The sequence below is a fragment of the Eublepharis macularius genome, chromosome 7, assembly GCF_028583425.1.
Source record: "Eublepharis macularius isolate TG4126 chromosome 7, MPM_Emac_v1.0, whole genome shotgun sequence".
Lineage (NCBI taxonomy): Eukaryota > Metazoa > Chordata > Lepidosauria > Squamata > Eublepharidae > Eublepharis > Eublepharis macularius.
In genome coordinates, this window is record NC_072796.1 from 140,454,926 (window position 1) to 140,481,990 (window position 27,065).

General features: G+C 44.4%; 2 protein-coding genes across 4 annotated transcripts in view; one reads left to right on the forward strand and one right to left on the reverse strand.

The window, feature by feature from the left end:
- THEM6 (thioesterase superfamily member 6) overlaps nt 1-5,706 on the forward strand; it is a 33,125-nt gene extending 27,419 nt beyond the window's left edge. For all 3 annotated transcript variants that reach the window (XM_054985118.1, XM_054985117.1, XM_054985120.1), the window contains exon 2: nt 4,872-5,706. In XM_054985118.1, coding sequence (XP_054841093.1) covers nt 4,872-4,985 — 114 coding nt within the window. In that variant the 3' untranslated portion in view covers nt 4,986-5,706. The remainder of the gene's footprint in view (nt 1-4,871) is intronic.
- Nucleotides 5,707-10,396: 4,690 nt separating this feature from the next.
- On the reverse strand, nt 10,397-25,944 carry LOC129333694 (ly6/PLAUR domain-containing protein 2-like). Its single transcript, XM_054985527.1, has 3 exons — nt 25,779-25,944; nt 13,925-14,044; nt 10,397-11,951 (listed from the first exon to the last, which is right to left on the reverse strand). The coding sequence occupies exons 1-3, from the start codon at nt 25,828-25,830 to the stop codon at nt 11,740-11,742; spliced, it is 384 nt and encodes a 127-aa protein (XP_054841502.1). The 5' UTR covers nt 25,831-25,944; the 3' UTR covers nt 10,397-11,739.
- Between the last annotated feature and the right edge of the window lie 1,121 nt (nt 25,945-27,065).

Below are 27,065 nucleotides of genomic sequence, written 5' to 3' on the forward strand. Positions count from 1 at the left end.
CTCTGCTGGTTCTACTCCCACTACTGCCACGAGCTCAGCAGGTGGCCTTGGGTCAGCCCCTTCTCTCAGCCCAGCTCCCCAGCTGTATTGTGGGGGTAAGAATAACACTGAGTTTGTTCATTGCTCTCAGTGGGGCACTAATCTGTCTAGAAGATTAGATAACTGTTGTTATTATGAGTTTGTCCAACAGAGACGGCAAGGAATTCCCTATTTATGAAAGACTGAACATGCAGAAAGATATAAGCAGATTCTCTAGAGAGGTGACATAGAAATCTAAATAAATTACTATGAGGACAAAAACATTCAGTGTTATAAATAAAAGATAGTTCAGCTGCATTCAGAGAACTTAGGTTGGAGAACTGAAAAGAAGCAACGAGTCTTACAGAAGCGCCCGTCTCCTAATACCACCGAATCAAACTCCACAAGACAGTTTTTCAATTTTCCCATTCTTTTTGCTTCTTAGGTAATAAACAGTGTGATCCTAAGCAGAGTTACTCCATCTAAACCACTGAAACCAGGGAGCTTAGACTGGAGTAACTCTGCTTAGGATTGCACTGAAAATGTGTGATTGGCTTTTGGTCCGTAGATCATAAAGGTTAGCGCAATACTTGGTCTGTTTGATCCTCCTTGGCCGCCATACAGAGCCATTGTCTCAAATTCCGAATTGCTACATTCAAGATTCCTATTAAGTGGCTTTTTTAAAAAACAGAAGGCAGCATAAGATTTTATTGAACTAAGGCCGTGTTCATAACTATTCGTATTATATTGTAATATGACCCACTGAATAGTAGACGAAGAATCACATCTGGTGAGACCTCACCTAGGGTATTGTGTTCAGTTTTGGGGATCCACAATTTAAGAAGGATATAGACAAGCTGGAACGTGTCCAGAGGAGGGCAACGGAGATGGTGAGGGGTCTGGAGACCAAGTCCTAGGAGGAAAGGTTGAAGGAGCTTGGAAAGTTTAGCCTGGAGGAGACGACTGAGAGGTGATACGATAACCATCTTCAAGTACTTGAAGGGCTGTCATATAGAGGATGGCGTGGAGTTGTTTTCCACTGACCTAGAAGATCAGACCAGAACCAATGGGTTGAAATTAAATCAAAAGAGTTTTCAGCGAAACGTTAGGAAGAACTTCCTGACAGTTAGAGCGGCCCCTCAGTGGAACAGGCCTCCTCGGGAGGTGGTGGGCTCTCCTTCTTTGGGGGTTTTTAAGCAGAGGCTAGATGGCCATCTGACAACAGTGCTGATTCTGTGAACCTGGGCAGAGCATGAGGGGGAGGGCAGGAAGGGTCGCATCAGTGCTTAGTTCTCATGGCCCCTTCTTACATGCCAAGGTTAATGCCGATTGCCACCTTGGGAGCAGGGAGCAGTTTTCCTCAGGCTAGTTTGGCCAGGGATCCTGATGGTGTTTTGCCATCTTCTGGGCATGGAGCAGCGGTCACTGGGGGTGTGGGGGTGGTAGTTGTGAATTTCCTGCCCTGTGCAGGGGTAGGACTAGATATCCCTGGAGATCCCTTCCAACCCTATGATTCTATGATCTATGACAAAACATATTTAAGGTACAAAATTCTCTACCGCTTGAGGTGGCAGAGATCCAGGATGACAGAGTTTAGATCTCCCGATCCACTTCTCCAGTTCTTTCCAAGCTTGTACCGTCATTCCCGCCCAAACACTTTCCCTGCATATTAAGGAATGAAGTGAAGTTTATCACACTGGTGACACCCTGTCTCAAGTAGTAGAACAGGCATACAGCCCTACTCTCCACCGTTCAGGTGACGCAATATGTGGGGCAGGCACTCAACCATGCAGAAGCTCCAACTTTTGAGACATTTTTCCCTCAAAAAAAGGGAGTCAGAAGAAACCATATCGGACGGTCATCTCTCTCTGCAGGCTGCTGCTGTTGACATATCCAGAACCTTAATGCTTCCCTTTTTGTAGTGAATTCTTTCTAATTCATTTTATTTCGTGCTCCAAGGAACTCGGGGTGCCATCCATGGTTCTCCCGTTCCCCATTTTATCCTCACAGCAAACCTGGGAGGGAAGTTAAGCTTAGAGTTTGTGCCTGGCCGAGTCAGTCAGAGATTTTCAAGACAAAGTGAAGGTTTAAACTTAGCATGTCCCAGGTCCTAGCACAAGGCTTTAACCATTACATTATTCTGAAGGAGTTAGCCGCATTAGCAAAATAGTAAAGAGTCCAGTAGCACCTTTAAGACTAACCAACTGTATTGTAGCATAAGCTTTCGAGAACCACAACTCTCTTCATCAGATTAATATTTATATAGGCTTCATTAGTATAAAAACAAGAATCAACCAGCAAAACTAAAAGCAGAAAAAATCAGCTTTTACAAAGCAGCAGATACAACCAAGCCTGTACAGAGAAATTAAAAGCCATTTGAAACTGGAATAGATAATGTTTTCTTTAAAGGCAAGGTTTTTAAGATAAAGCTATTAATTGAATTTGATACCCAACGAAAGGTTTTTATGAAATACAGATTTGTTTGGAAACCCATCTCATGCATGTTCCCACAAATTACAATAATGCTGGCCTTGTATTCAGTCTGCTATGTGAGATACTGTATTCAGTACAGGGTAGATAAAAATCAATGATTTTTTAATGAATTTTTAAAATTTAAATTTGATTTTTTTATTTAAATCAGATTTTTTAAATAAAATGTTTTTCGAGGAAAACTCTATCTAAAGATAGTTTTATATTTAAGATACATTATAGTCCAACGGTTATTATCATCATGAAATAAGAATTAGTTTTTAATAATGTAGCACGAGGCTGTATATTCATGCAATGTTTAAATTTTTTGGTAAATGAATTCCATTAATCCATTCACAATGTCATGCTCTTCCAGTGGTTTCTGTAAGATTATTGGGCAATCTTTCTATTTTGAAGATATTATCACAAATGCTTGGTTTCACAGTACTCAAAACTGTGAATTTGTGTCTGCAGAGATCACGTGCCTCTTCTTCACAGCAAAAAGGTTATAAAATAAACATTACACAGTTGAGAAAAAGACCTTAATCCCATTGTTCCTTTGCAAATCTTTCTACACAGAACCAACCCCTTAAGTGCTAAGTTTCAAAAAATTCAATTAATAGAAGATTGTTGGGAGTAGAACAGATCTGCACAAGAAGCTAAACATGAGGAGTCTTTATGTAGAAAACCATGATTTGAATCTAGTCCTATTGACTAGTGATTTAAATCATGATTTAAATCATGATTTAAATCGATTCAATTTAAATCAAATCCACCCTGATTCAATACAAGTTTTTTTTAATGACGTACCATATAATTATATTTATTGTGTTCTGACATCATGATAAATTACTGTTTCTGAGCTCTGATTCTTTCAGCTGTAGGTTGTCCAACAAAATTTTAGTTTGTTAGGTGCTATTAAATTAACTTCAGGTAGTACTAGCTGTGGCTTCTTGTTATGTCCAATCCCAGTTTTTTTATTTTTTAAACAATGGCCCTTTTCACACTGCTTACCGGGACTTGCAACGACGTGGAACATCACGCTACAAACGTGGAAAATCGCGTTTTTTCGTGCAAGATTTGCATGACATCGCACAAATCTCGCGCGAGAAAATGCGATTTTCCACGTTTGTGGCGTGATGTTCTGCATTGTTGCGAGTCCCGGTAAGCAGAGTGAAAAGGGCTACGGAGTAAAACTCTTAAAAGAACAAACAGCACACACATAAAATACAAGCAAATACAAAAGACTACAGCACTTACAAGACTAACACAAGACTAAAAACCAGTAGCACTTATAAGACTAACAAAATTTCTTCAGATGGGGTATCTGAAGAAGTGAGCTGTGACTCCCGAAAGCTCACCAATTTTGTTAGTCTTACAGGTGCTACTGGACTCTTGCTCTTTTCTACTGCAAATATAGTGATGCTTTGCCAGCAAACAACTTGGAATCACACCAGGGATTTTGATTGGGGGTGGAAAAGGAGGCAAGCAGCAGGCTGACTGGGCTTTAGGAACCAACTGTGGTCTGTTAGGTATATCTGGCAGATTAATCACAAAGCCGTGCAAATAAACTGCATTTCAAACAAACCATGGTTTATCATGACATCTTTATAGCATCCTATAAACTGCAATTTAGTGTCCTATAAACTACAATTACTTTTTATAATTGGTACTTGGCGCTGCAGGAAGAGTGCAGAGCGGAATGAGTCACAGGGACCATATCAGGCCAGTCTTGCTCCATTTACACTGGTTTCCAGTTTGCTTCGAGATGCAATTCTAGGTGCTGGCCAAGACCCATGCTGATCCCAAGACCCATATATCTTGGGACAAGCATACTTTAAGGACCATTAATTCCCATTTTCAGGGTGCCGCCGTCATCTATGCCACTAAAACTATGGCATTCCCTCCCCAGGCCGATTCGTATGTGTCCCCTCTCACATTATCTTCCATCTAAAGATGATGACCTTTTTCTTTGGATTGGCATTCTCTTACTGATCCTCCGTCCTGTGTTTATTTTTCTGTATATATGGGTGTGCATGTATTGTTTTTAAAGTTGGTTTCTAATTTGTTTTTCCTACTTGCTGCCTTCAGAGCCCTAATTAGAAGGAAAGGTGGGATAAAAATGTTTTGGGTCGATATAGTCAAGAGTCCAGTAGCACCTTTAAGACTAACCAACTTGATTGTAGCATAAGCTTTCGGGAACCACAGCTCTCTTCGTCACATGCATGACATCTCGAAAGTTCTCGAAAGCTTATACTACAATCAAGTTAGTTAGTCTTAAAGGTGCTACTGGACTCTTGACTATTTTGCAATTACAGACTAATACGGCTAACTCCTCTGGATTTTACATCAATATAATAACCCGAGTTTTGGTTGTGTTGCAGGTGGAATCACCTGAGCTTCCCGAAGAGGTCAAGCATTGGCTCAAGTACAACGAAGCCAGCAGCCAGAGACTGAGGGCAGAGAGCAACATGCAGAAAAACAGCAAAGACCAGTAGTTCCTCTTCCCTCACCCCTGCTTCATCTGTGGTGGACCATAAAGGCTCTTCCAGAGAACTGTAACAGGCCTCTACTCTTCCACTGTAGTGAAGACAAAAGTCCCAAACAACATCAACAGCAAAGCTAGCCACGGAGGGGATGGCATAGGTCCCAAATGTTTTGGAATTCATTTAGCCTGACATAAATTTGGCCATGCTGGGCAGTGCCGTTCTTTTTAACCATGAGCCAGTTCAGGCCGTTCTCTGGTGGTGACCACTCGAGCTCTAAATCCCTGATGACCTGGCGGGCTTTTAAGTCTTAGTTGTTTTGTGAAGGAGAAATCTACTTGTCCTCTGGATTTAAAGTTACCACATTACTAGGGAAAGAAAATTATATAAACTATTTAATTTTAGTTTGTTGAATAAGCAGCCTACAGACATGAATGTGTTATGTTGAGCTACAGTGACTCGTCTGTTAATATTTTCAGTTTAGAGGCCGGTCCTATTATGGTAGCTTTTCCACCTAGTGCACGCTGCTGGTTAGTTAGAGAGGAGTGCGCACACGGGGCCAGCAGCCACCTTGAGCGCTGAGGCGCTGGAGGGGGTGCCGGGGCCGAGGGGGCACGTTGCGGAGCTGGTGGAGGCAATGCTGGCGGCTGAGTGGGAGGACTGGGAAGCCGCCTGCGTGCCACCCCAGCTGCCTGCCACACCTGGCCCACAGCTGCTGCACCCAGCCGGGAGTGCATGCAGCAGCGCAGGGCAATCTGAGCTGGCAGCCTCCCAGCCCTCCCGCTCAGTTGCCCTGTGCTGCCGCCGCCATCTGCACACAGGTGCCAGACGCGGCAGGTAGCCGGGGTGGCGTGGGGCAACTGAGCAGGAGGGCTGGGAGGCCACCTACACGCCATACAGGCTGCCTGCCACGCCAATGGGGCCGGCTCACAGCGGCATGCTGCATGATGACGTCACATGCAGTGGGGGCGGCAACATCCCTGAAGCTGCCCCCGGCCCCAGGTGCAAAGTACTTACCCTGCTGTGACTTGCCTCCCCCAGCCCCTTTCTTCCAGTCGTCCCTCCCTTGCTGACCTCATTTTGGGTACCGGAGTTCAGCTGAGAAATAAAAATAGAATTTAGGGAGTGAAGATAAGGTCGGTGATTGGAAGAGTGGGAGGGGTTCTGCATTTCTTGCCCACGTGCCTCTTTTGTATGGACCTGTCCCCCCTCTTTCTATGGAATTGAGGATGAAGTAAGTGCCACTATCGTGTCTAATGTGGCCCTGAAAACCCAGTTTTCTTGGATGTAAGTGTTTCTATGTGAGACTTGGTACATGTATGTTAGATCCGTTTAAAGACATTAAAGGGTTAATATGAAAAACATTTGTGGAGTATGTTCTTATTTTTCATGAGACATGCGCTCTCACTAATACCATCCTTAGATAGGAGACATCCTCTTCTGCTGGTCAAAAAACATTGCCCTCTCTTTCCGCCTCCCCCACCCCCCACCGTCCATGAGATATAATAAAAAACGAGACTGGTGACACTTTAAAGACTAACAAAATATAATCCAGCATAAGTGTTTATAAATCACAGCTCACTTCATCCAATTATAAATCACAGCTCACTTCATCCTCCATGCATCTGACAAAGAGAGCTGTGGTTCTCGAAAGCTTATGCTACTATAAAAGTTGGTTATTCTCAAAGGTGCTACTGGACTCTTCATCAGATTAAAACTGTGGCATATCCAGAGCAGAAAACACAGGTGCAGAATAAAAGATGTTAAATCGAATACATTCCCAGAAGCTGCAGATTTTGCACAATTAGGACTTTGCAGAACTTTGGCACAAGATTCAGGAAGCTTTACGGAGCTTTTGAAAATGGCAGCCAAATTCCAGCACTGACTGTAAGCCCAAAGGGAGGATTCAGTAAAACCCAATGGGAGAGCACATATTTAGAAGGTTTCCTCTCAGATTCTTGGTTTAATTCTCCCAGCATTTCCCTTTAAAATGCCAGTGCAGTATGCGGGGAGGCTGTTGGATAAGAATAGGCACACTTGCCGATAGAGTGCACCAAACCATTTTACTTGGCAAATCTTCAGCAAGCAACCAAGGCAGCGGCAACACTGCCGGGGCCTATGGTACAAGAGAAGATATCGGGCAGGGCTTATGCTTGTCATTAGGGGTATGAACCCAAAAAAGATATGGGTGTTTAAGCGGCTTCGGTGTGCTCCGTAAAGATTCGGGAACCTTTACGGAGCACACCAAAGCTCAAAGCAACACTTTTCTTGCCGCTTGCAAGCAGTCAGAGAAGTGTCGCTTTCAAATTTCAAACTTCCCGCCCCACCGCTGTTTTCACCCGATGGGAGGGGAAGTTTGAAACTTTTCTGGATGTTTACAAATGCAAACAGCTAGAAAAGTGCTGTGGCTGCTGCTGCTTTACCCAAAGCTTCCCAAAGCAATACGAATCACTTCAGGGAACTTTGTTTCGGGATTCCCAAATCTTTGATTTGGGAATCCCGAATCTTTCCAAATTGGGCCTGATTCATGTTAAAAACCCAAATCAGAAACCTGAAGTGCACACTCCTACTTGTCATTACTTTGTCAATCTGCATAGCTACTCACCAAGCTCAAGGCCAATCTCTGAGATGCTGGCAGTACCACTGGCTTGGCTGGGCAAATATAATCCTCATCGGCCCCTCCCCTCTTTGCTCACTGTCACACCAACATCTTCACAAGTAGATTTTACATTTTTTTCCCAGCACGGGGGACAAAATGGTTTCCCACCTGTTTCAGAGCATGATGGGGAAGCCTGCAGTTTGCAGACTCTTAAAATGGTATATAGAGTATGTTTTTCGTTTCAAATAAAATTTAAAACTCAAAAAAAAAAAAACATCATTGAGGAGGGGGGCGGAACACCATTTGCTTTAACCAGACTCAGTTACTGGATGCTACGAATACTCCATTAAAATGTTTAAGTGGTTATAAAACAACAGACTAAAAAGATATTTGAAAAGATTCAATCTTGTTGGCCGCATGCCAGTTAGTAGAGCAATGAAACAGGATAACCACAGCCAAAGCAGGTGTTTCTGAACACTAGACCAATTCCCTGGGTATGCAAACAAATCTGGCTTAGTTTTAAAAAACAAAAAAGGGGCCAAAAAAACCCTCTTCCTAAGAAACTGGACTGTAGAAACAGTTAAAAGCCGTCGCAGTGAAAGGGGTGGGTGGGTTGAGTTCAGAACTGGCAGCCGGTAACGGGTGAAAGTGACTGTTTAGAGGGGAAGCCACTAACCAAAACTGTGGTATGCTTTGTGTGAGAAAATTCTTGACAGCTATGGTTGCATTGAAGAAAAGGAACACCGAGCAAACATGAAAAATGTACAGGAAAGAGAACTCAATGCAAGAAAAATATGTATAAAAAGAACGTTCCCATTCCAGTCTCAAAAGACAGAGAAGTCATTGACCAATCTTAGAATTTCAAAAAAGGAAAGATTTTTTTACTATGTCGTTGAAAATTAAGAAAAACTAAGAATAGCTATTACTAAGGTAGATCAACCATAAAATTAACATTTTAAAATTTTGAATGTAAATTGATGTGTGTATGTAAGTAGGAGAAATAGTTTGTAGTATAATATGCTATTATATATTCTGCTTCTGTTGTCTTTGTGTATTATATATTTTGCTTATGCTATTTTATGCATTCTTTACTGTCTTACTGTTTACTTTGTTTCAAATAAAATTTAAAACTTAAAAAAAAAAGAAACCACATTGAGGAAGGGGAGAAACAACATTTGCTTTAACCCAACTCAATTACTAGATGCTACGGATACTCCATTAAAGACTCCATCTTTTAATTAAACTAAATCAAGAGTTTTCGGCTAAACATTAGGAAGAACTTCCTGATATATTGTCGAAGGCTTTCACGGCCAGAGAACTATGGTTGTTGTGGGTTTTCCGGGTTTTTGCCGTGGGTTTTTGCCGTGGTCTTGGCATTGTAGTTCCTGACGTTTCGCCAGCAGCTGTGGCTGGCATGTTCAGAGGTGTAGCACCAAAAGACAGTGACACTGAGAGATCTCTGTCTTTTGCTGCTACACCTCTGAAGATGCCAGCCACAGCTGCTGGCGAAACGTCAGGAACTACAATGCCAAGACCACGGCAATACAGCCCGGAAAACCCACAACAACCAACTTCCTGATAGTTAGAGCAGTCCCTCAGTGGCACAGGCTTCCTCAGGAGGTGGTGGGCTCACCTTCTTTGGAGGTTTTTTAAAGCAGAGGCTAGATGGCCATCTGACAGCAATGCTGATTCTGTGAACCTGGGCAGATCATGAGAGGGAGGGCAGGAAGGGTTACATCAGTGCTTAGTTCTCGAGGCCCCTTCTTACATGCCCAAGGTAATGCCAATCGCCACTTTGGGGTCAGGGAGCAATTTTCCCCAGGCCAGTTCGGCTAGGGATCCTGACAGTGTTTTGCCATCTCCTGGACATGGAGCAGGGGTCACTGGGGGTGTGTGAATTTGTGCAGGGGGTTGGACTAGATGACCCTGGCGGTCCCTTCCAACCCTATGATTCTGTGAAAGACAGACAGTAAAGTGTTTACGTGGTTATAAAACAGATTAAAAAGATATTTGAAAATATGTTATCAAGTAGAGAAAAATTAGCAGTAACAATATACTAGCAAGAAGCACTGCTAAACATACACCATAAAAACACGTGGGAGAAATATTGAAGAAAAATGGACGCAAATTTTCATAACCAAAAAATGTGGGGACATCAAAGCAGGGCTGCCATCACTTCCAGATCCAGAGGAGTTAGCCGTGTTAGTCTGTAGTAGCAAAATCGAAAAGAGTCCAGTAGCACCTTTAAGACTGACCAACTTTACTGTAGCAGAAGCTTTCGAGAATCACAGTTCTCTTCGTCAGATGCATCTTCAGCATTCAAGAATGTGATAAAGAGAGCTGTGGTTCTCAAAAGCTTAAGCTATAGTAAAGTTGGTTAATCTTAAAGGTGCTACTAGACTCTTTTCGATTTCATCACTTCCAGGTTTCTCTTGCAAGTGGCATGATGCCTTTGACCCAATGGCCACATTTATTTTTCTCCTATTGCCACTTTAAGTAGTGGGTTGCCGATAGGCGATCTTCCATCATAGCGGACACCTGGCAACCTAGGCTAACTCCATTGTCTTTGACATGGAATTGCAGAAGGTAAAGCAAATTTACTTTATGGAAGTGAAATAAAGTCTATTATCTTGTCATAACTTAAAATTATAGGAGCCTAAGTATAATTTCTTGGTCCCAATTCAAATGTGCCACCCTGTTTATTCCCCACACACACACACACCACATTTTCAGACATAAATACAGACAACGTTATGAGTCATGAAAGGAATTTCGTTTTTAATTTTGAAATTACATTTTCTACATTTCTAAAATTGTACCATGGCCCACAATGGGGCTTTTCTACTATTCCCCAACACCTCACTTTTCTTTTTTGCAGTCTGTTTGTAACATTTTGGTTAGTCTTAAGGTATTACTCAGTTATTGCTTTTGTTTTGATATTTTTCCCTTTAATTCTAATGGACCAATACGATTGCAACTGTTTTATAAACAGACCAATTTACATTAAAGGTTTATTTTTCTGTCCATTTAAAATGCAGAATCCTGTGAACCTAGGCAGATCATGTGAGGAAGAGCGGGAAGGGTTACATCAGTGCTTAGTTCCCATGGTCCCTTCTTACATGCCAAGGTTAATGCCGATTGCCACTTTGGGGTCAGTAAGCAATTTTCCCCAGGCCAGTTTGCCTAGGGATCCTGACGGTGTTTTGCCATCTTCTGGACATGGAGCAGGAGTCACTGTGTGTGTGCGTGTTGGGAGGGGGAGATATTTATGAATTTCCTGCATTGTGCATGGGGTTGAACTAGATGACCTTGGAGGTACCTTCCAATCCTATGATTCTGTCTCCCAAAAATCTTCTTTTTTTCTTTCAACTTCTCATATCATATACAAAATCGCTGGATGGTTTAGTTGTTCTTGTCCCATAGTAGAATGCCAGCAGCTTTCGACAAACATTTCCTTCAGCTTCAGTTTCCTTTGCCCTGTCTCCAAAACTGCAAGTCCTCTTCATAACTGCACAAGCACTATCACTCTGTTCTATGGAAGGGCCAGCCACCACTCTTCAGAATATTATCTGTTCTTCTCCACCACACTTTCTCATTGACTCCAGCAAATCTCACAAGATGTGACACCCTTCTATAGGTAGAATCCACAGATACAGTGAAACAAGTTTCCATAAATATCTTCCAGAATAATCATGACAATTGGGGTTGCAGCCTCAGCCAGCCTCCCTGGACCTCTGGGTCCTGGCAAAATGTACCCTCCCAGCCACTCAAGCTCGGGTCGAGAATTTTATATCTATCTGTGGTCATGTTAGATTTAACTCACAGTATCCTTACGATTAAGTTTTAAAATATACTTAATGCTAACGTTTATGGCAGAGCCACAGAATCTGAGAAAATGAGCTGAATGCAGATGAAGCAAAAGCGTAGAAATCCAACTGATTGTTCATACCAGCAAGGATCCGATTTCTGATTTGCTTTGCAACTAGGAGTAGATAATTTTCTGAACAAGCGTTTCCAGTTTCTTCCCCTGGTGATGAGTACAGGAGCCTGCAATGGCTGGAAGGAACACACATTCTACATGTCTTTCTAGGAGGGGTTGGGGACCACCAGCCTGCTGGAGTCTTCATCAGCCAGGTACCTTCAGAGGAGCTGTTTTTTCCCTCTCCATCACAGTCCAGTCCGGAGAAGGATGAAAACGGAAGCAGCTGAAGTTCCCACCGTGATGTAGCTGATTTGTACACTGGCTGCACCATCATGGTTGCAGAGGTCGCTGGTGCAACATGTAACCGGGCGTGTCAAACCGATCCCGTACACATCGGACGGGATGCATATTGGAGAACAAGATCGGGTGACAGTGGAATCGCCGATGAAAGGATACACTATGAAAACAATGAGCAAAAAGAAAATAGATTAATCCTGCAGAATAGTATACTATGTTCTAGTAGGCCGTCTTGAGTGCATGCTTTGGCCCTTAGTTAGTTAGTTAATTAGACTTATATACCACCTCTCCGTCATGACCATTTCCACACATCGTTATAGGGCCAGCTCACTCACGGAATGCTGGTGATATCTTCATTTGCAAAATGGTTGTGAGCAGTTTGGCTTCCATATTTTTAGTGCCTTTTCAGGGACCAAGGAAAGTGCATTCCCAGAAAAGGTGCCGAAAAAAATGTGGAAAGTACATTCCCAGAAAAGGTGCTGAAAAAACAGAAGTCAAACAACCTGCAACCATGTATTGTCAAAGGCTTTCACGGCCGGAGAACGATGGTTGTTGTGGGTTTTCCGGGCTGTATTGCCGTGGTCTTGGCATTGTAGTTCCTGACGTTTCACCAGCAGCTGTGGCTGGCATCTTCAGAGGTGTAGCACCAAAAGACAGAGATCTCTCAGTGAGATCTCTGAGAGATCTCTGTCTTTTGGTGCTACACCTCTGAAGATGCCAGCCACAGCTGCTGGCGAAACGTCAGGAACTACAATGCCAAGACCACGGCAATACAGCCCAGAAAACCCACAACAACCAACCTGCAACCATTTTGCAAATGGAGACATCTGGAGTCAAGGGGGAAAGTCACCAGTGTTCAGTGAGTGGGCCGTCCCTTTAAGGACATGTGGTATCGCTTCATATGTTGTGCTCATGTTGGTTTACAATATACATACAAGCTACACTATCAAAATAATAAAAATTAATCAAAGGCTAAATTGCCAGCTGACAGCAATGCTGATTCTGTGAACCTAGGCAGACCATGAGGGGGAGGGCAGGAAGGGTTACATCAGTGCTTAGTTCTCGTGGCCCCTTCTTATACATCCTAGGTAATGCCGATCGCCACTTTGAGGGCAGATAGCAATTTTCTCCAGACCAGTTTGGCTAGGGATCCTGGCAGTGTTTTGCCATCTTCTGGGCATGGAGCAGGGGTCACTCGGGGTGTGCGGGGGGGGGGGGTAGTTGTGAATTTCCTGCATTGTGCGGGGGCTGTACTAGATGACCTTGGATGCCCCTTCCAACTCTATGATTCCATTAACAGCGCCATCACTAAATCCTACTTACGCCCATTGTCTGGAATAAACAAATCATATAGAGCCAAGGCATTAAAAATATTTGAATCATCTCTGCTTTGTAGGCCCTCTGGAATTTCGCCAAATCCCAGAGGGGGCAAGTCTTCTCTGTTAATGCATTCCAGACGGAGGGAACCACATCTGTGAAATCCCTCCCTCTGGTCAAAGAAAGTCAAACAGCCCGAGGACCAGGAACCACCAACAGGCCCTGAGTTGGTGGGTTATACACGGTGGGCAACCTTGGTCAGTTTCTTTCCTCCCTGGGCAAATCTGCACTGATAAAATTTGCAAACTCTTTGGCTTAGGTAAACCACATCACCAATGGGTAGAGTTGCCAGTTCTCCACTGGGGGTGGGGGATCCCCAACTATAACACTCCACCCCCGCTACCACTTACCTGGCCAGTGAGGGGAAAAGATAGGGGAACACGCCTCCCAGGGCATGCTCCTGTGCTCCGCTGTGGGCTGATTTGGCCCCAAATGAGCCCAATTTGGCCCACTGCAGAGCCCAGGTGCTCTGGGCTTCGCAGCAGGTCAATTTAACCCCAAATGGGCCTGAGTAGGCCCCAAACAGGCCAAAATTGACCAGCTGCAGAGCATGAGAGCACTCCCAGGGGTGGCACGATGCCCTGAGCGATGGCATCGCTTCCCAGAAGTGATATCCTCGCTCAGCCCTGGAGCGTACACTTCGCACAGGCATGAGAGCCACAAGAAAGGTGACTGCTGTGTCTCCTTCCTCCCACCAGGAGGGTAAGAGGACCTAGCATCCCTACCGGGGACCTCCTCGGTTGTCAAGACTCTCACCTTCTTCACGGGAGTACATTGTTGTCTTGCACATGGTGTCATTCTTTGAACAGTTGGCCACCGTTAGGCATTTGTCCGCGCTGACAGGCTCATTGCAAGAATAACACTGCAAAGCTTGGGCTGCAAGAAAGGGGAGAAATGTTCTATTAGCATATGGTTATATTTCCACGCAGGTAGTCATTTTATTCTGCTGCAGCAATATAAACCGAAGTCTAACAAGGTTTTATCATAAGCACAAGCTTTCCTGGACTATTTAGGGTTGCCAGCTCCAGTTTGGGAAATTCCTGGAGATTCGTGGGGTGGAGCCTACAAAGAGCAGGGTTGGGAAGGTAAAGGTTCACAGCAGAGTGTAATGCCATAACATCCACCCTCCAAAGCAGCCATTTTCTCCAGGGGAACTAATCTCTGTGGCCTGGAGATCAGTTGTAATTCCAGGAGATCTCCAGCCACCACCCGGAGGCTGGCAACCCTAACTACAGCCAACATGGTCAGGTGCACATAGCGGTCCTTGCTACAAGATGTCTGCAGATGGTAGAATTTCTACAAGAAGATGTCAGCCATAACCACATTCCTGCCAGAAGTTAAAATATGCAGGAATAAAAATAGACAGGAATATGTGTGTGTGAAGTGCCATCAAGTCACAACTGACTTATGGCAACCCCACAAAGGGATGTCAAGGCAAGTGAGAAGCAGAGGTGGTTTGCCAATGCCTGCCTCTGTAGAGTCTTCCTTGGTGGTCTCCCATCCAAGTACTGACCCTGCTCAGCTACAAAGATCTGACAAAATTGGACTACACCATGCCGCCTTCCCTCCACATAGAGGAATATAGTGGCATTTTAAATAATTACAAGGTTTAATCTAATATAAAGTTTCATGGACTAGTGCCCACTTTGACAACAGGCACCTGAGGCCCTTCAATACTCCACTACTTTAACACCAGATAGATTAGCCAAAATGTATAAAAATGTGTCAACTAAATGTTGGAAATATGGGAAACATATAGGGGCATTTTTTTCACATGTGGTGGTCCTGTAAGGAGGTGCATAAGTATTGGATAATGGTGCATGACTTGATACAAACTGTGTTACAAATTTCAATCGCTCTCAAACCAGAGAGTTTTTTGTTAAATTGTATGCTGGACATAAAGAACAGATGCATTTTACCAATTATGTAATAACTGCAGCTAGAATTTTATTTGCATCCTACTGGAAACGACAAGCAATACCCAAACAGGAGGAACTAATAGAGAAGATCATGGAAACTGCAGAAATGGACAAATTAACCTCTATATTGAATGGGCAAGTGGAAGAAGACGTTTTTACACCTTGGAATCCCTTTTATGAATGGATAAATAATAAATGTACAGAACAGAATCCAACAAGATGGCAATAATGTATGAAATATCAGAACTTAGTTATAATTCTATTGAGATTAATTAAAAGACTTGGAGAACTATAATGTTGATATAAGCAAGCCTACTGAAATTGTACTGAAAACTTTATTGCTCCTTTTATCTTATATCTATTTTCTTTTTTATCGGGAAAAATAATAAAAAACATAATAAAAAAACACTCCACTACTACTTCGACAATACATACTCCACTATTTCTGCAGGTATTTAATCTATGCAGGGTAAGAGAAGTGACTCTTGAATGCAAACTTGGCCTTTGGTTCATAGACCGGGCTTGTAACCTGGGACTAATGAAAGACAGCTTACCTGACCTGGACCATCCAGGTTTGGTTTTGTTCTTTTTTGTTTTGTTTTTTGGATCTGTTTTTTTGTAATTGGCAACCTTTTTGCTTTTTTGTAAGGTGCTTTGGTTCCTTCCAGGAACAAAAGCAGCCTAAAATTGCTCCAAACAATGAATAAAGTGTATACGCCTTGTAGTGAGAGGATGAAAGGTGCCTCTTGCATCTGTAGAGATGGGTAATAGAAGTCCTACAGTTGCACCCTAGGAAGGGAGAGGCAAGTTTATGGTTATTTGGGGCTAATGCAAGGAAATGGAAACCTTGTTCTCCTTCTTTGGAGGTTTTTAAGTAAGGCTAGACGGCCATCTGACAGCAATGCCGATTCTGTGAATCTAGGCAGATCATGAGAGGGTGGGCAGGAAGGGTTACATCCAGGAACGGTGCCAGGTTTTCTGGCACCTGAGGCCAGATACCTGCACCCAGGGGTGTTGCTGCCCCCACATACATGCCCGGGCTGCGTGATGATGTCACTGCGCATGTCATCATCATGCAGGGTGTGCCGCTGCGAGCCGGCCACCCCATTGGTGAGGCAGGCAGTGTGACGGCATGCAGGTGGCCTCCCAGCCTCCTACTCAGTTGCCCCGCACCGCCCCGGCCACCTGCCACACCTGGCTGGCCTGCAACTGTGTGCTGGCAGTGGCGGCTGCAGCGGCAGCACGGGGCAACTGAGTGGGAGGGCTGGGAGGCTGCCTGCTTAGTTGCCCCGCGCTGCCACCGCCAGCACATGCTCCTGGCCAGGCACCTGCGGGCCAGGCATGGCAGGCAGATGGGGTGGCGCGCAGGAGTGGCTTCCCAGCCGTCCCATTCAGCCACCAGCACTACCACTGCCAGCCCTGCAGTGCGTGCCCCCACCCCCAGTCAGTGTTTGAGGCAGCTGCCAGCACTGCCTCAATGGACGCGCCGGCCCTGGTTACATCGATGCTTAGTTATCATGGCCCCTTCTTATATGTCCAAGGTAATGCCGATCACCACTTCGGGGTCAAGAAGCAATTTTCTCCAGGCCAGTTTGGCCAGGGATCCTGGAGGTTTTTTGCTGTCTTTTGGCCATGGAGCAGGGGTCACTGGAAGTGTGTGTGGCGGGGGGGAGGTAGTTGTGAATTTCCTGCATTGTGCAGAGGGTTGGACTAGATGACCTTGGAGCCCCCTTCCAACCCAATGATTCTATGATTCTGTTTCACTTTGCCTTTTGGTCAAGCAATCCGAGATGACAAGATGGACAGGATTTAATTTCCCATCCAGGTGCCCTAAAATCTGAATTTTTAAGACAATTGGCTAAGAACAGGCTTGGAGAGAAAGTTTAAGCCAGCCCCGTCCCAACTTAGTCTGGGTTAACAAAGATCCCCCTTGACTGCAGGAGAACTGACGTGACAATCAGTCTGGCTCAGAGTCCTGTGTCATGATGTGGGTCTCTGAGGCAAGCCCTGCCAGTCTGTACCAGGTTATGTCATCATGCACCCATTCGAAAGAGAGGAATGCAGAAGTCTTCTTATCTGTTGCAATTATAGACCTAACTACCATTACACCTTTCAGTTGCTTTCGCCTGGTCTTTTGCCTCTAGTGATCTATCTTCTGATTGGTTTCCAATTATTTGTGCTTATTAGGACTGACAAGTGGGGGGGGGCTGAATATCATGGGGAGATTCCCCCTCTTCCAAACACCGGACTTATCATCTTTCCTCCCTCCCAAGTACCTCTTCTTCTTTCCACCCCTTCCTGGTTTCTCCTTTCCCTCTAGGGGTCCTGTTCCCCCAGTAGGGGTGGGGGATCCCCGCTTTTACCCTCCACTCCCTCTGCCTCCACTTACCTAGCTTGTGGGAAAGGAAAGTATGGGAATGGACCTCCTGGGCGTGCTCCTGGGGTGGCACAACAATGACACATTCCTGAAAGTGACATCATCATGCAACCCCGAGAGCACTCTTGCGCTTGGCAGCGGGCTGTATGGAGGGGCTGTGAAATGCCAGAAGGGAAACTTCAGCCCATGATAACCTTTTCAGGTCCGAGCCTGGCTCTGGAAGGCAGCTCCAGCCATTTCCATTCCTCGCTGCCCTCTGGTTGCCATCCCATACAGTTTTAGACTGAAGAGGTGAAATTGACAGCATCTTTGGGAGGCAGAGATTAAATTAACAAACCCTCTGAGGAGCAATCTCTGCCTGCTCTGTCTTTTTTAAACTACACTTTCCGGCTAACATTGTGTCTCCCTACACTTGATGAACACCGCTGAGGTGTTTCGCTTAGACAGATTCTACCTTCCCTTCCCATTTACCCTTACAGTTTACCATTTTTGCTTCATAATGTGTGTGTGTGTGTGTTTGTACATACACAAACTCACACTAGTTAGGGTCCCCTACATGCAACTGATGAAATGAGCTATAGTCCACAAAAGCTTAGCTAGAATCTGTGTTGGTGATTCCAGACAACCTTTGCATACATTATACCCCACTTTAGGCAAACTCAGAAGGGGAATGCAGAAGGGGAAAGTTAACTTATGAAAAAGCAAAAAATAGCCTATCAAACCAAAAATGTAATATACCAGCTGTAAACAGTAAGAAAGTTCAAAAAGTGTGATTTCAGAGCTGCTTCTGCATCAAAGCGTACCATCACACTTTTATGTAACACAACATGTCAAGTGTTGTAGAATAAACAATATCTTGTTTTTTTGTCAAAGTAACCCAATTAAATAGTTCATTTTGCAGAAAATGGAAGATGGATGATAAATCAAGATCGGATCAGTCTGTGGGCAGCTTAGAAATAGGGCATGATAGAGAGAGATAGGTAAATTGTTCCTTCATAGTCAAAAATACAATACCCATAGAAGTTCTGTATCTAAACAGCACATTAAAAAGCCATGCAGGTCAAAGACATGGAGGATTCTCCATATTGCTTTAATAGTTGCATCAAATGAAGAGGTACGTGCATACGTGACAGACCTTTCACATGTAGGAATTTTCTGCACACCTTCCTCTTTTTTTTCAGACTTTTCTACACATGCTCTGCAGCGACTATGCATTGGCTCTCAAGGGTGTGTTGGTCGTCACTAGAGATGGGTGCGAACCGGGAAAATGGTGGTTCATTGCAGTTCATGGTTCATCGCATTTCACGAACCATGAACAAGCATGAAATTGCCCGGTTCGCGAACTGGTTCGTTTGGTTTGTGAATACATCTGGGGCAGCAGAAGGTCTACCGAAAGCCCATTAGTTTCCCCCTAGGAAACTAACAACATTAATAATAATATTTGATTTATATACTGCCCTTCAGGACAACTTAACGCCCACTTAGAGCGGTTTACAAAGTATGTTATTATTATCCCCACAACAAAACATGCCGTGAGGTGGGTGGGCTTGAGAGAGCTCCTAGAAGCTGTGACTGACCCAAGGTCACCCAGCTGGCTTCAAGTGGAGGAGTGGGGACTGATTGATCAGCGCCAGGCTTTCTGCAGGGATGAACTGAAAAACGAACTAAACAAACTGGCCTTAAAATCACAGTGGTTCGTCGTGGTTCATCAGAAATGCCCTCCAACGAACCACCAGTTTGCGAACCAAAAAATGGTCTGGTTCATGACAAACTTTGGTTCCTATTTCGGTTCGTGCCCATCTCACCAACACTTTTGTTCTTTTCCCCATGTATGCACTATGTCAGTTCAATTAAAATTAGAAATAGATTAGTGCTCATAGACTTTAAAGTCCTATAGTCCTGAACTGCAATATCAACATACATTCGTATTCCTCTAGCCATCTTACAGCTTTCCCTCCCCATTCTTTTCCAGGCAATGGGGACATAGCAAGTCACACCTTTTCTTTTAAATCTCCGTAACAAAAATAAGTGAAGACCATTTTAAAAAATAAAAACTGGGTGTTCAGAGGAACAAAACTTCAAAATGGTAATAGATACGTTGGCGATAGATCATTAAAGCACAATAGCAATTACTTTTTCAAATTCAGCAACCTTTATTGGCATTACATCCATGTTAACAAAAGCACTCGACCCAACCAGAACTCATTCTACAGATACACAACTCGCCTCATAGATGCAAGATACAAAAATTACTTTTTTAAAAAAAATCACAGCAGAAAAAAAAGTTGGAAAGATGGTAACTGTGACGGGGTGACAATGGATAAATGGCACATATGGGCAGGATCATTGCGGCTGGAAAGCACCCCCTGTTCCTTCCATACAACATGCTAACAGGCTTGGGCTGTGTTCTTTCCAAAAAGATTGCAATGAAGCAAGTTTTGGAAAGAGTATATTGAGGATGTAGAATTCCTGGAAAGAGGATGATTAGAGCTAGAAATACTGTAGATGTTCCAAAAAAACCCAGAAAACCAGGATGGGTATGTGTGTGTTCCAGTTTGGAAGTCAAGGCAGAGAAAAACCAAGGGAATCTCAGCTGCAATTTTGTGACAATAACTTCTATGGGTTAACCATGAAATGGAACAGAAGTGACTGAGGGCCAAGCTACACATGACGAATGACACTTGAACGGCAAGTGGATTGAGTGGAGGGCAAGTGAACAGGGAGAAATACACTTGCCGTTCAAGTGTCATTCGTCATGTGTAGCTTGGCCCTTAATCCTCCATCCAATTACTTGAAGGAGCATTCTATTCCCTGATCTGAACATCAGCAAACTAAACCAGATATCTCTGGCAAAAATGTTAGAAAACAAATCTCTTTGTGGTTCTTATTACAATAAAGAACACACAATACCTCTAATTGACAAAAAAGGAGGTTGTTTAGTGACAAAAATACATGACTAGTGCTCATGTTTGCAGAGACGAAATCCAGAAACAACGCAGGTAGTTTTTAATAATGAGTCTTCACCACCAATACTTTTCCATAAGTCCCAAACTAGCTTTCCTTAGCAGTCCTCTTTCTGGGCTGGAGATATTTGAGAGCTGAGATGGGTACTTCATTTTGGGAAATTCCCAGAGATTTCGGGGTGGAGCCTGGGGAGGGCAGAATCTCACTTTCATCTCAGAATCTACTCTCCAGTTCTCCAAAGCTGCCATTTTCTCCATAGGAACTGATCACTGTAATCTAGAGATCCAGTGCCATTTCAACAGAACTCCAGGCCCCATTGGAGGCTTGCAAGCCTAACCCCCACCTCATCCACTTCTTGCAAAACGCAACAGCAAGAACACCGGCTGGAAGTGAAGTATAAGGAACACATCTTCTGGAAAATTATTCCTGGAAAGGTCTGCCCTGGCTTCCATTTTGTTTCTGGACATAACTCAAAGTGCTGGCGGTGATTCCATTAAAACCTCTAGAGGACCTACGACTTGGGCCGTTTCCAGACGGCTTACCTGCCTCCAGAACGTCGCACCATCTTGCGGGGAAAACGTGAAATATCATGTTTTCTCGCGCGAGTTTTGCGCGATGTCACGCAAAACTCGTGTGAGAAAAGACAATATTTCACGTTTTCCCCGCAAGATGGCGCGACGTTCCGGAGGCAGGTAAGCCATCTGGAAATGGCCCAGGATACCGAAAGAACTCCTGCAAGAGAGCTGCGGTTCTCATAAGCTTAGGCTACAATAAAGTTGGTTACTCTTAAAGGTGCTACTGGACTATTCCTCCCAGGGTTTTTGTTATTTTTTCTCCCTCCCTGGCAGAATTTTACTGACTCTCCTCTGTGGCTGCAGGCATCTTTCAAAGTGCTTTTAAGTTTGCTCTGTATATTTTATTGTTTAACAACTTCGCTTTCATTCTTTTACAGTTGGCTTCTTATTTTACAATGCTGTGATGGGTTTGTTATGAAATGACGTTACTTGTGTTTTTAGTTGTTTGGAAGCCCCCTCCAGAGCTTATGGTGCCAACAATACAAAGAATAAAGGCTTTAAATAAATACAAATAACACAATATATGTGTGCGCGCGCTACTTTTCCATATAATGTACCCAAAGTGCTAATAAATAAAGCATTATAACCTAGCACAGCAATTAAAACCAGCCAAGCTATAAATCAAGTAAAGGACATACTAAAAAGAAATGTCTTAAGTTGCCTTTAAGTGGGCATTCTACAGAGAAGTGTTACACACCCTTCCTCCACTCCCTGCTACTTTGATTGTATCTCCCCCCACTACTACTTGGCAGGTGTTTGGCAGAGAATTGGACTGCCAGACCCACATCACTTTAACTGTCATATAATTATGATCCTCGTGAGTTAATGACTGAGGGTCTCTCTAGACTTGCAGGTTTTTAAAGAGCTGGGTTAACTTGAGTTTCTGCAGCTGTACAGCATGTCAGGTCTGGGTCCAGGCATGGCTGCACCAGATGTACTAGCACCTGTTGTGGGTCTTTGGGCAGCACTGTTACCCCAACTAGGCTGGGACCTCTCAGCTCCTGCTGTCCTACTAGTTGTCAAAAGTTTATGGGCAGTAGCCTGCAGACACCATTCTGGCATTGAGTTTATGGCCAGGGGGTATACATCACCCTCGCTCCCTCTTGTCCAGTCCTCCGCCCTGCCTGCCTCTGGCCGGTCCTCCAACTCCCTTCCTGGTCTGTCATACTCCCTCTCCTTCACCTGCTTGCACCAACTCCTTCTCCTAACCTCCTCCTTGTTCCTACACAACCCACCACGCCCTGTGGGTGGACTTCCCTTATATCCCTTCACCCATTCCTGGCTCCACCTGCCAGCCATGCCCCCAGCACCCTAGCCACAGCCCTGGCTGTCTTAGGCAGCCACACCTGTTGGTGCTTTGCTGGCTGCCTTGGGCAGCCACACCTGTACCTCCTTTGCTGGCTGCTGGGCTTTTTTTGCTAATTGCCTCAGGCAGCCCTACTTGTGGCTGCTTTGCTCTCAGCCCCACCTGGTTCTGGCTGCAGGTTGGGGTGTGGCCCTGTACTACCTTTCCTCTACTGCCGGTAAGATTGCTGGCTGGCTGGCTGTCCCTGTTTCCTTTGCCTTCTCCCTCTGGGCTAGTCCCCTCCTGGTTACCCTCACTCTCTCTGCCTGAGCTCCTAGCCTCCCACTGGAGGGTGGGGCTGGCTGGACTCCACCTGCCCCATTTGACTTTCTGAGGCTGAGGCTCTCTACCTCCCTCTGCTGCTGGCAAGTTTGGGGCCTGGTCTGTTGGGGTGGCTGAGTAGCTGCCTCCCGGCCATCCCCCACCTTTCCTCTTGGCAAGTTTGGGGGCTGAGCCTCAGACCCTGGACACAGCAGTTGAAAAGTAAATGGCTATTAAAAAATAATGGAAAGCTCAAATGGCCTCAGAATGCCTCCGCTGGGATGCCTCCCTCAAGCTGTTTCCCCATGTCACAATACTATGGGAGGAGTCCCCCCCCCCGTTTTTACTGCTACATGTGCATAGGATACTCTAAATGGAGCAGGAAAAAAGGGGGGAAACTTCCCTCCCCTACTCTTTAGATGGTAGAGAGAGGAGCCCCTCCTCGTCCCACGAAGACATTCTGAAACCTTTAAGGCACTCCTTTATTTTTTACAGCTATTCCTCAAAGCTGCTGTTCCCCAGACCCAACTCTTTAAAAACCTGTGCCTCTTGATTGGCCCTGAGGTGGAACAAACCATGGATGTCCTGCCTCATATTTTACCCTCCTGTGGCCAACTTTTTTTAAATTTTATTTTATTTATGTCCTTTATAGTCCATCTTTCTCAGTGAGACTCAGGGCGGATTACATAGTGCAAGATCAGCACAGTATCAAGGACATTTTAACAAATAATGCCATAGGGTAAATAAATGCAAGTTTACAAAGACAGAACATTAGCAGAAATCCAATACTGAGTTGAAGAAATGCTGAAATAGAGTGTAAGCAATTCTAGGACTGACATTAGACAACATAGAACTACCCAGTCCGGTCATACTTAAAACAACAGGTAGTATATAGGAGCCATGTTTATTTGTTCACCCATCCTGCTCTTATTTGAACATGAAAAGGGGCACGTAGGTGAGAGGAGAGGGGTCTCTTCTGCCTTTCTTCTCCACAACATCTCTTATTTGAACATGAAAAGGGGCACATAGGTGAGAGGAGAGGGGTCTCTTCTGCCTTTCTTCTCCACAACATCTCCCTTTATTTATTTTATTCTCTTCATGTATACCCTGCCTTTCTTCCCAATGGGGACCCAAGGTAGCTTCCATAATTCTCTCCTCCATTTTTTCCTCACAACAAACCACGTGAGGTAGATACAGCTGAGAGGGTATGACTGGCCCAAGGTCACCCAGCAACTTCCCATGAGCAGAGTGGGGATTTGAACCTGGGTCTCCCAGATCCTAGTCCAACACTCCTCCTCCTACTCCATACTGTCTCTCTTTACCTTCGCCTAGCTCTGAGATGTTGTGGAGAGAGAAGTGCCTGGAGCGATGGCGTGCCAGATGACACCAGATGCCAGCTTCCATAATTCTCTCCTCCATTTTTTCCTCACAACAAACCACGTGAGGTAGATACAGCTGAGAGGGTATGACTGGCCCAAGGTCACCCAGCAACTTTCCATGAGCAGAGTGGGGATTTGAATCTGGGTCTCCCAGATCCTAGTCCAACACTCCTACTACTACTTCATACTTTCTCTCTTTGCCTTCGCCTAGCTCTGAGATGTTGTGGAGAGAGAAGTGCCTGGAGCGATGGAGTGCCAGGTGACACCGCAGGGAAGCTTCACTTCCTCTCACTCTATCCTAGGCCCCTTTCCACATTTAGATAAGACTCTCTAAGCATGCTTTGAACATGAACGAGTTGGAGCCACTTGTGGCTGCTACATCATGCCTACTTTGGACCTCATTTATTTGACAGTTAGGCCTCTGTACTTCACCCAACCAACTGCTGCAGTCTTTCTTTCGTTCGCTTGTTCGTTCGTTTGTTCACTTGCTCATTCGTTCATTCGTTTGTTCATTCATTCGCTCGTTGGTTCGTTCATTATTTTATACCCCACATTTCTCCCCAATGGGGACCCAAAGTGGCTTACATTATTCTCTTCTCCTCCATTTTACCCTCACAGCAGGTAGATTAGTCTGAGGGTGCCTGATGTGCCTGGCAGAAGAGAGGTTTGAACTTGGGCTTCCCAGATCTTTTGCAACACTCTAACCACTACACCACACAGTCCTGCCACAATGAATATGTTAGGGCTAGCATGCATACTTACATGTGCATCGTTTGGGGCCATGCTTCCAAATCACAGACAGACCTTTCATATTGTTTCATAACATCTCAATGGATAAACAGTTCACCCTTCTGGCTCATAGCACATACAACAACAACAACAACAACAACAACATTCAATTTATATACCGCCCTTCAGGACAACTTAATGCCCACTCAGAGCGGTTTACAAAGTATGTCATTATTATCCCCACAACAAAACACCCTGTGAGGTGGGTGGGGCTGAGAGAGCTCCAGAGAGCTGTGACTCCCAGGGTCTCCCAGCTGGCTTCAAGCGGAGGAGTGGGGAATCAAACCCGGCTCTCCAGATTAGAGTCCCACGCTCTTAACCACTACACCAAACTGGCTCTCAAACTGCTTGTAACCAAGGGATCCATGAGACATTAAGGAATCTCAGTGACTTACACTACATGTGAATTAGCTTTACCATGCTTTGTTCAAATGCTATTTGGCTTAATAAAGCAGTCTCGCTGAATTTGGTGAATCCATTCTGTTTTGCAGCGGCAGTTACGTATTGCTTCCCACAGCGGGATTAAATATTCTGTCCCAACTGTACATATCAGAGTAGGTATGTGCGTGCATGTATGCATGCATGCACATGCACATATAATGCTGTCAAGCCACATCTGATTTATGGCAATTCCAGAAGGTTTTCAAGACAAGAGCAAACAGAGGTGGTTTACCATTGCCTCCCTCTGACATTGTCAGGCACTCCGGTTTACAAATATCCCCACACCATCTAAACCTAATGGACGAGCAGTAGGGGAGAGAAATATAGAGTTGGGGGGGGGGACCATTCTGGGACCTGTGAAGAAACGTCTCCCTGTCCGGTCGCCAACTCATCGAATAATTCTCCATTTCTGAACCCTTTCTTTGCAAACTCAGTGGCTACAAATATTCTTTTTAAACAAGCTACCATTCTCATGAAACTAGATTCAAAGCAGTGCCCCAAACGATTTTTTTGTTCCAACCCAAATATAAAAGGATTTGTTTTGTTCAAAGAGGCCTTACCGAGCTCAGCATAGACAAAAGCAGCCAGCAGCGTAGAGAGAAAAACCTTCATCTTGTCTCTTGAGCAATTCTTTAGTGTCCTAGTAGTCAGGTTGTCAGTTCTCTTAACTCATGCACATTCCGCGTCCTTTGTCTTTTACTACCTGATGATTTTTTTCGTCCTACTGCCCTCCCCTCTAGAACAGTATTAGACTGAAAAAACAAGTTTGCTTTGATGCTTGAGGGGATAAAAGTGTCTAAAATCAGCAAACCACACCCCCCGCTGGTATAATTTTACCTCTAAACTTTCTTCACTGATCAGAAGGAGAACGAAACCATTTTTCTCCTTCTGCCCTTCCTTCTTTTTTAAAAGACAATAAGCAGCAACCGTTTTGCACATCTCACATCTATTAGATATACAAAACAAGCATTATCTCAGGTGTTTGCAATCGCCTGGAGCCAAATGTGACTCAGTATGGAACCAAATATGACCAAAGAGAAAATCAAATACAAATATTTAAGCTAAGGCATATCAGAGGGGTACATGGGATGCGAGAAAAATCAGAAAGTGAAGGGAATGGCAGACAAAGGTATTGGCAGGATTAAAGGGCTTCTTACAGACGTAGAAAGGATCCAGAGGGGTTAGCCGTGTTTGTCTGTTGTTGCAAGATAGAGTCCAGCAACACCTTTAAGACTAACCAACTTTATTGGAGCATAAGCTTTCAAAAACCAAAGCTGTCTTCATCAGAGAGCTGTGGTTTTCGAAAGCTTATGCTCCAATAAAGTTGGTTAGTCTTAAAGGTGCTACTGGACTCTTTACTATTTATGGAAAGGGAAATGGTTAGGGGCGTTATAAGTCATTGCCATCGTATGTATTCTGCTGCAGTAGAATCGCACACACAAGCAAGCCTTTATTGGCATTTATAAAAAGATACGATTTTAAATACAGAAATGAGTCCATACAGAATGAGATAAAAATTACAGATAGGAACAGGGCAGCAGTACAGCAAAATCAGTATAGAATATTACTTGTCAGGGTGTATAGCCATGGCACTGTAGAGAAACTTTGCTACTATTTCAGTTATTTCCCCATCTGGGTTGTCAAGCAGGAACTGGACCTTAAAATCATCAGAAAACTCTGAAAGTTGGGCTAAAATAGGATGTAGAAGATCCCGGCATGGCGCCAGATAAAAAGAGCACTGGAGAAGAACATGGGAGACAGTTTCAACACAGTCCATCAAACAAGGACAACACCTGCTATAATAAGGAATCCCGTGAAATCTACCAGATAAAATGGCTGAAGGAAGA